Below are 9524 nucleotides of genomic sequence, written 5' to 3'. Positions count from 1 at the left end.
AAATTATGAGCAGACTGGGGGGGATCCGTAGGCATGGCTGGGCAGAGGGATGGACAGAGGACGTAGTTAGTCCTGCTGGCACTTCGCCTGAATAGCTGTTGTCCTCTTGCATGACCTTTCAGCCTGCCCTAGGCTGTTCTCCCAGCAGCCTTTCTTCCAGGTAGGAAAATCTTTAGACTTTGGGAGGTACGTCTGACAGCAGTTAGGTTTCCAGCACGCAAATTTTCGTCACAGTGTGCGTCGCAGGAAGGCAGCGTGTTGCTCGGTGCGTGTGTCCTGAGTTGGGTGGGACCGATAACCTCAGCCTGTGCATTCATCAGAGACAGTCGGGGCACAGCTCTTGCCTGTTGGCACCATGAACCACTGCCAGGGCCCGGAGCACCCCGGTGCTGCCCGCATCCATCTGCTCGGCGCTGCTTGCCCCAGGGTTTGCTGCTGCCTGCTCTATCGCCTTTCCTTGTGCCATCACCTTTGCCTCCTGACCTTCTCCTCTGCCTCAGCATCCCCGGTGATCGGTCACGCTCAGCGCACCTCTCGCAGAGCACAGTTAAGGCGTCTTCCAGTGCTCCCTGGCTGCGGGTGACGGTTTTGTAGCAGGGCTGTGGGTGGTTCTGGCTGGAGGAACAATGTGGATCGTGATGTGTCTGCTGGGACTGGGATGAGAAGTCGGGGACACGCAGGGCTCCTCTCCAGCAGCCTTAAACCTCCCGTGTGCGTCTGTGGGCGGGTGTACCCCGCAGCCCCCCCAGCCACCGCCGGGCTCTCTCCCTTTCAGAGTCGCTGTACGTCTCCGAGTACTTCTCGCAGAGCGCGCAGAAGCTGTCCTTCTACAGCTGGTATGGGAACGCCAAGCTCTTCCACTTCCGCGTGCCAGAGGACACCGTGCTGCTTCGCTGGCTCCTGCAGGCGTCCCGGGGGAAAGGACCCGAGTGCAGCGACATGGAGATCACGGTGTACGTATGTCCCTGCGCCAGCGCCTGCCCGCGGGGGCTTCCCGGTGTCCTCCTGTCCCTGTTGCTCGTGGCTGTGGTTGGCTGTAGGAGGCTGGGCGTCTGTTCCCCGGTTGCAGCAGCCGTAGTTTCTTCATGTACAAGCACTAAATCTGTGTTTAAACCTGTAGGAGCACTTCTTGTTCACGTTGCCAGTGGGTCTGGGGCTGTCTGTCAGGTGTGATGTCTAAGAGACGCCTTGGAAAAGCTGGAGAGAGCTTCACCGTGAGGCCGGTGGTGCTGCTCGTGTCCAGGGGTTCCTGGACCTTCCTCTGCCTGGCAGGATCCCATGCATGGTGCCAAAGGATGTGGCAGAACTGCACAGGGCTTGAGAGGACCCAGATAACTGGAGTTGAACAAATTCCCCAGTACAGAGGAACTGGAGAACCTAGGGACACTTGTGAGGGGTGCGGGCTGTGTGTGGAGCCGAGATGGGACAGGAACGTCGAGTCCTGCAGGAACAAGAGCATGAGAAGATTGCAAACTCCATGCCAGTGAAAGAAATGTAGCTTACAGCCGCACCTCGGGTTGTTGGGAATTTGAGGTCAAAAATTTGCAGGTGGGGCAAGACTTTGAGCTGTATCTTGGGAGGGTCCCAAGTTCCCTGGGCAGTTTGTGCCCTTAGAGACACATGGGTCTGGGGCACCCACCCCACGGAGGTCTCGGCAGTGACTGAGGGTTGCTGCTTGGCTTGGGCTGCCCTGGTCTGTCCTGGGCACTGACTGGGCTCTTGGTTGCTCCAGAGCAGCCTGGAACAGATGAGCTTCCTACTTGCTGCTTCCCAGAAAGGTTTCCAATAATGATAGCTGAGCTAAACAATACCCTGAGAAATGAAAACAGCCCAGCTCAGCTCAGGCAGGTTAATAACGCGTCACCCGTCGCCTTTCCTTGCTGGACCTGTTGCGTCCGTTGTTCTCTTGCAGCACAGTCCAAAAGCAAGCAAATGAAATGCCAGCCTGGCTGCCCAAATAAATATCTTGCATATGACTTAGCTGCCTGCTTTTCTGCTACTTTGAACGTTGGGTGGCTTCTCTGGAAAGCTGAAGTGCTGGTGGACTGAAGTCGGTCACGCAGACCTTCCCTGGAAAGCATCTTTTTAGTCTGTCTGTCCATCCTCCTAAAAGAGGAAATAGGGAAGATGCAGATCTTGGCTATAAAATGAAAGCTCCTCATTGATGATTTAGCCTCTGTGGGGAATTTGCTGATGGTTATGAAAAAGGAGTAGTCTTGTGGCTGGGGCTTAACCTTAGGAAGTGTTGTGGAAATCTGCTTTCAGGCTTGATGGAACCACGTAAATCCTTATCTTAATAAGCAGCCAAGTTAAACCAATCTCTAAATAAAGCCCGGATAAGCTAATAGCAGCCAGTTCTCACCAGGTGAAAATGATGGCTCCTGTGGTCCACTTGAAAATGGGGGGGGGGGTTCCAGGCAGCTCCCTCTCCAATCCCAGGCCGAACTGGGTGTCCACTGGTGTGTTTGTATCCCCGTGTATCTTGCCAGAGTTTTTACATCCCTCGATTTATTTGCATTCTGGTTTCTCTCGCAGGCACTTTCGCTACGGAGCCCCTCCTGTAATTAATCCACTGGGGACTCGTTTTCCTGCCAACGCGACCGTCCGTCCCTCGTATAACATCAGCATTGCTCTGAGCGGCGCCGTGCAGAACACCACCTTTGTGAACGTCACCACTCCTGCCGCCGGGGACTGGTTCATTGCTGCCCGCCTCCCCGAGGCTGCTGGCAGGATCGAAGTGAAGGTGAGGGGCTGGTGGGGGTCTCAGCCATCGTCCTCTGCCCCGTGTGTCTCGCCACAGCTGACCCCTCTGCTCTTGCCTCCCGCAGGGTTTCTCCACCCCGTGCCCCTATATGTTCCAGGCGGATATGTTTGTGCTCAGACTCACTGATATGCCTGTTCTGGAGCCCGGTGTTGCTGTGCCACAAACCATCGTCTCGCCTGCTAAGCCACTGCATGTGAAGTGAGTGAGAGCCGCGGGTGGAAAGACTGGGGCTGGGGGGGTCATTTCCCCCAGATGCTCTTGGCGGGGGGGGGCCCTGTTGTCCCCAGCTTGGAACTGGGGGTCTCCAGGCGTGTTTGCCGAGCTGCCTGCTGCAGTGGTGGGCTTTGCACGGGGAGCACACGAGCACCCTTCTCTGACTCTTCCCAGGTGGTCTTAGAGGTCCAGCAGTGGGAATTTTAGTTCTTTGGGATGCTTCCCTTGGGAAGGACTTTCACACCACACCCGGGTTCTTCACACCACGCATAGTTCTTGCCATGAAGCTCCAGGGACCGTGGGGGGCTTGTGTTGAGAGGATGAGCTCTGCAAGCCACCGGTCCCTCCTCCTGCAGGGTCTTCGTCCCCAAGCACGCCGCCAGGATGCAGTTCGAGCTGCGAAGCTGCATGACGAGCGAGCAGAAAGTGTGTGCCGTGCGGGTGGTGCTGGGCTCCATCACGCTGCCCCAGTCCTTCCAAAGGACCGTCACCTGCACGGGGACCATGAACTGCAGCCTGGCCCTGTGGCCCTGGACTCGCCCCCCTGGGAGAAGTGGCTGCAGGTCATGGTGGAGAGTCTGGGCGCTGCTGGTGTGTCGGTGGAGATGCTGGCTTCTTTCACAGGTGGGTTCCACTTTCTTTAGCCCTGTGGGAAGGAGCAGAGAGAACTCTGCATCTGTTGTGTCTCTCCTGGGCATTTGGGGGCTGGCTGGAGTGGCCAGTGTCCCCCAGCACGCTGGTGGCCTGGGCATAACGTCGGGGACTGAGCCCTGCTTGTTGCATTTGTTCCCTGGAGATGTCTGTTTTGGAAATGCCCAAAAAGTTCAGGGCCTCTACAGCAATGATGTTTTCCAAAGGCTGTTTGGAAAGCAGTGGCTGGCTTAAAATTGACAGTCAGCACATCATTACAGTCCTGTCCGTCCACCCAAAACTAGTCTCCCCACCAGATTTTAAGCAGGCTACAGGGAGGAAACCACCTCACAGAGGTGTACTTGGGGTAATGTCCTGGGCTGTGGTGAGGGGATGTCACCATTTCAGGTGACACCCTGTGACTCAGGAGGCCACAAGGTCCTTGTGGCTGTGGTAGGCACCTTTGCACCCTCTTATTACGTGCCCATGATCCCTGTTTGACTCTAGGAGCCTTGGAAGCTCTCCAACTAGGTACGTTTTTTTAAAGGTTTTTTTTTTTTTCTGCTGGGGGCTGTGCCATCCCTTCCCCAAAGCAGAGCCTCATCCCGTGTGCTGGGGCCGGGCTGTGGTAGCTGCGGTGTGAGAGGGGAGCGCTGGAGTCACTGGGAGCAAGGGACAGGCTCCAGCAGTGGGACTCCAGGTGTCACGTTTGGCTCCAGCTGCCGTGATGTGACGGCTTGTGCCCGGGGCTATTCTGGGGTTTCGTCTGCTCGTGTCTGGGGAACTGGGAGAGACTTTTACACAGCCTGTGGTTCTGGGACAGCCCAGTGCTGTTCCTCTGGCTTGTGAACAGTCCCTGGGCATGTTGGGGTGTTCCGATGGCGTGTGTCATCCCTTTGTCTGTCCCCGTCCCCTTCCCTGTAGCTCCAGGGTGCTTCCACCCCCCGTACCCCTGCCTTCAGTGTTCCGACTGGTGGGGGCTGATGCTGGAGCTCCCGTTGCAAAGACGGTGCCTTCCAGGGGCTGTAGCCAATACCGCAGTGTCCGAGCCATCTGAAACACCCCCAGGTTGCACAGTCACTGAGGGGGCTGGAGCTGCTGGGGCCCTGCCCAAGTAAGGTGCTAGTCCTGACTGCTCCCTGTTTTTGCTCTGCAGCTTGCAGACCAGGCAGTACCAGTTCATTCCTTAACTTCAGCAGCCTAAACCAGAGCCAAACGGGTCCCCGACCGGGCAGCACAGCAGGGAGCTCCGCTCTGCCCACCGGGGAGGCTCCACGCAACGCGTCCGACCAGAGGAGTGTCTGCCTGCAGAGCCAGCCTGTCGTTCGTGAGGACCTGGACGTGGTGTCTGTGCGCTACAGGCTCTTGAACGGTCCCAGCGTGCCCGTGAACTCCCTCTCACCCACCCTCCTCCTCCTCAACCTGAACAGCGGCATGGACAGTGGGGGTTCGCTCGTCGTCAGCCTCCTGCTCAACAAGGTGCGGGGCTGATGGATGGGACTGCCACCCCTTCGCAGGGTTTTGTCCCTGCTCCTGGGCTGGTTTGTCAGCAGACTTCAGGGGCTGTAGGCACCGGTGGGACTATTTCTCTTTCTTTTTGTTGTCACAAAACATTCTGAGCCTGTTTTAGCTGCTTCCAGCACATCCCACCTGCCAGCTCTGATTCAAATGCCACAGCTTGCTGGTGTGCGGTGGCAGTGACGCTTTTTTTCATCTTCTCCCCGGCAGCCTGGCGCCGTGCCACCGGGAGAGCAGAGCCAGCAGGGAAACCCAGGGGTGTTCCTGCCCAAGTCACTGCTTCAGTGACACCCCAAAATCACCCCCCCTGAAATTCAGTGAGATTTCCCGAGGGCTGGAGCAGGGCTCAGCCCTGCTGTCCAGCTGTTCAGGCTGCAGCAATGCGTGAGTGTCCCAGCTCCGGGGTCACTTGTCCCCGTGCAGTCCCCGGGGGCTCTCTGATGGAGCACGGTGGCAGCGCAGGGTGAGGTGAACACGGGTCTGCCCAGAAAGAGCTGCTGAATTGATGGGTGACCTTCATCTGCTGGACTTATTGTCCCCTTATCCCGTGGGTGGTGTGGGAGATGGATTGTGCGGGGGGGTGGCATCGGGGCGCTCTGACGTGGGACACTGCTCTGTTTGCACAGACGTCCGTGAACCTGGCCAATGCCACTGTGGTGGCATGTGTGACTGCTGCGTCACCGGTGCTGTCCCTCAATGCCACGCAGAACTGCAGCACAGGTAGGAGAGCTGCTGGTACCCACCACCAGCTCGGGGCTTTGCTCTCAGACCTCATCAGCTGGGAGCTGACTCAGGGCTTGCTGGAGTGTCCCAGGGAAGCTGGTTTTGGCACGAGCCCTCCTGAGGTTCTCGTGCTGGTGTGTGCCCAGGGTGCTGGGGTGCAGAAGCTAGTCTGGCACTGGGAGTTAGCCTCCACCAAAGGAAGGTCTGGTTACCAGCTGGGACTCTTCCAGCCCCCTTGGCAGGAGTTTGGGGGTGGTCAAGGCATTGCTGGTGTGAAGCAGCTGAGCTCTGCACTGGAGGACCAGCCATGCAAACAGGCTGTTCCAGGTGCCTGTGCTGTCTAGGCAGGTACCGAGAGCTGAGATGAAACAAAAACCAAGGGTCCCAGGAGCAAGTGTCCTCTCCATCCCCCCTGGTGTCTCCTGAGGATGGGAGCAAGGAGCCACAGGATGATCTGATTCCTGTGTGGCTGCTCTCAGCCTGGGATTGCTGTGGGCCCTTCTCCCCTGGTCCTGGCCCATCACAGCTCCCTCTTTTCTTTAAGCTTTTTTCCAGGGCTACCCTCTGAGTGTGAGCATGGCCTCCGCGGAAGCAACGCTGATTGTCCTGTACCCGCAGACGGACGACTGGTTCCTCTCCCTGCAGCTCCTCTGCCCCAAGGGCCAGGGGTGAGTCCGGTGTGTGTCCCCCAGCCTTGGGGCTGCCTCAGAGCACGCAGCCTCTGTGTCCTGCTGCCCTCAGCTAGCGCGAGCAAAGCCCAGCCCCTGTCCTCACCGCCGTCCCGCAGGCTCATCTCAGCTGGTGGGGTGACGCTGTGGCTGCAGGGGGGGCAGGAGGCGGGGGGCAGTGCCCACTTGCTTCTTGTGAGCACCCCGGCAGCGTGTCTGGTGCTGAGCTGCAGTGTCTCACGCAGATTGCGGGGTGCCTGGGTGGGCTTCTCCTTCCCCAGGGGGATTCTGAGGTGATAAATGAACACGCTGCTGTTCCTCCTTCAAGGGGTCTCTGAAACACAGGCAGTTGTGCCCACAGTCCTGCAGGGTACTGGGGTCTGCTCGGGGGGTCTGGGGAGAGCTGGCTCCCACCTGCCCAGCGGTTTGGCCGTCCGAGGGGACAGGGCGCCAACTGCTTCCAGCTCTTTGGGGGTATGGGGCAGATCCCGAAACAGCAGGGAGCTCGCTCCCGAGGGACTGAGGTGCCAAGGCGAGCTGCTCTCCCCGCAGTGAATGTAACACCACAGAAGCCAAAGTGACCGTCTTCGCATACCTCACCCCCTGCTTCAACGACTGCGGGCTGTATGGGCAGTGCAGCCTCCTGAGAAGACATGGCTACCTCTACGCCGGCTGCAGCTGCAAGGCCGGTGAGTGCCTTTTCTGAGGAGGCTTTGCTGCGGTTCTGTGTTGGTGTTTGGGTAGGGGAGCCTGGGGTCTGCCCTGGCTGTGGGGAACAGCCTGCGGTCGCAGCGCCTTCCCTCGGCACCCGTGGGGGCCCCTTTGGGCACATCCTGCCTTCCCCAGGGGGTGCGGCGTTCCGGGAAGCACAGAGCAGCCCCGGGGAGGTGGGGAACCAGGCTGAGGCCAGCTTTCTGCTCAACGATTATTTAGCTTCCAGCTTGGAGACTCCCAGGCTTGGAGAGGTGCTTCTGAGCACCCCAAAGAGCTCAGGGTGTGGGCAGGGCTGCCTGCAAGCGCAGCTGAGCCTGTGCCTTTCACAGGATCATTAAAATCATAGAATCGTTAAGGTTGGAAAAGACCTCCAGGATCATCAAGTCCAACCCAACACCCACTAACCCATGTCCCCAAGCACCACATCTACACGTTTCTTGAACCCCTCCAGGGATGGTGACTCCACCACTTCCCTGGGCAGCCTGTTCCAATGCCTGATCACTCTTACAGTGAAGAAATTTTTTCTAATATCCAGCCCAAACCTCCCCTGGTGCAACCTGAGGCCGTTTCCTCTTGTCCCATCACTTGTTAGTTTAGAGCAGAGCCCAGCACCCCCCTCACTGCACCCTCCTTTCGGGCAGTTGTAGAGAGCGATGAGGTCTTTCAGGGTGGTTTGTGACGAGGGTCCTGGAAAGGGAGCGGTGAGGCTGGGCTGTCGTCCCTGTGCTTTGCCATGGTGCTCTGTCTCCTGCCCGCAGCCAGCACGCAGGGCAGCCCGTGGCCTGGGAGGTGTCCCTGTGTCAGCTGCTAATTATCTTAATGGGGTGAGAAGGCTGGGCGGGAGTCAGTGGCACAGGGAAGATGATAGCCGCTGTGTGGGGTGGGTACTGTACCTGCTCTCGGCTGAAGGACGAGGCACAGCGCAGTTCGGGGCTGGCCGGAGCCAGGGCGTCCCTGCTGCAGCACGAGGGGCGAGGAGCGAGATGGAAAACAGCATCCTCATTTCCCTGAGGGGTGCCAGGTTCTGGGAAGCACAGAGCACCCCAGGGGAACTGGGGAATTGGGCTGAGGACAGCTTTCTGCTGAATCACTCGGAGCAAAATGCCCCATCTGCATATGCGTGACCCAGAAATAAACCGGAGAGAGCAGCTCCTCTGCGCTCTGCCTGGCAGGGAGCCGGCAGAAGGGGCAGAGCTGCTGGCGGGGTCTCTAGGGGCACTGCGATGGGACGGATGCCACTTTTAACTCGACTTATTGACCGTGGAGTGCCTGCGTGTACCCAGGCTGCCCCGTGACTGACCCCCTTTCCCCAAAAGAAGGGCATGGGCATCCTCATCTTGAATTAAAACAACTAAGAGGAAAAAAAAAAAGATAAAAAGAGGCAGGTTTGTGTTTTGTGTTTGTAGGAGACTGTCTCAGCTCAGCCCTCGGTACCCCATCACCAGGCTGAGAGCTGACCCCCACGTCGAGCCTAGAGCCTGCTCTGTCCTCTAGGAAGGTTTTACTCCCATCTGGATGTCACCCTGGGCTGAGGCAGTGGGTTTGGTCACCCTGGAGAAGAGGAGTTGCCCTTCCACTGCCCACGGGGGTTACAGGGACCCTGGGGCTGGGCTCTTCTGGAGGGGCACAGGGAAAGGGAGAGAGGCTGCAGACACAGGCTGCAGCAAGGAAACTTCCAGCTACATCAAAGAAGATGAATTTTCCCCCATCAGAGTTGTTCAGCTTTGCACAGCATCCAGGTCTCCATCCTTGGAGATTTTCAAAACTCAGCTGGATAAGGCCCAGAGCAACCTGAGCTGGCTCTGCAGCCTGCCCTGCAGTGACAGGAGGCAGGACAGGACACTGGTGGCTTCCTCAGTATCATGGATCATCCCCCACTCTGGTTCCTGGGATCTGTAGGAACCCTGCACCCAGCTTACAGCATCAGCGAAAGCACCTGAGCCTCAAACACTTCATGTACCACCCGCAAGTGGCATGTGTGTTGCGTTACTGTAGGGATGAAAAGTGCCGGCCTGGGCAGACCCACGCGGTACGCAGAATGGCCCCTGCTATGAGGGAACAACCTTGAGGATGTCCCTGGAGCAGACATGGGGCTCTGCCGGGGTTCCCCAAGACTTTCCGCAGCAGAGCAAGAGATCAGTCACGAGAGCACCCTGAGCACAGGGGTGCGAGTTGCTGATGGAGCAGGGACAGGGGCCAGGAGGTGCTCCTGGGGTGCAATTGCTGCTTCTGAGGAGTCCCAGGCTCCTGCTGGGTGCTACCGGAGGACAAGGCAGAGCACACGAGATCCACAC

The 9524-nt window shown here is 58.3% G+C and overlaps 1 protein-coding gene across 1 annotated transcript in view; it reads left to right on the top strand.

The window, feature by feature from the left end:
* Window positions 1-740: 740 nt before the first annotated feature.
* The window catches only part of TMEM8A (transmembrane protein 8A), a gene marked incomplete at its 5' end in the record, with an annotated part of 10687 nt that continues 1903 nt past the window's right edge, over window positions 741-9524 (top strand). Inside the window, 9 exon segments of the mRNA XM_010077237.1 lie at window positions 741-953; window positions 2536-2743; window positions 2829-2962; window positions 3334-3499; window positions 3502-3601; window positions 4764-5086; window positions 5752-5845; window positions 6393-6516; window positions 7069-7205. Coding sequence (XP_010075539.1) covers window positions 741-953; window positions 2536-2743; window positions 2829-2962; window positions 3334-3499; window positions 3502-3601; window positions 4764-5086; window positions 5752-5845; window positions 6393-6516; window positions 7069-7205 — 1499 coding nt within the window.

This window comes from Pterocles gutturalis, unplaced genomic scaffold (assembly GCF_000699245.1).
Source record: "Pterocles gutturalis isolate BGI_N339 unplaced genomic scaffold, ASM69924v1 scaffold30533, whole genome shotgun sequence".
Classification (NCBI taxonomy): Eukaryota; Metazoa; Chordata; class Aves; order Pterocliformes; family Pteroclidae; genus Pterocles; species Pterocles gutturalis.
This window is presented reverse-complemented; position numbering and strand designations above follow the sequence as displayed.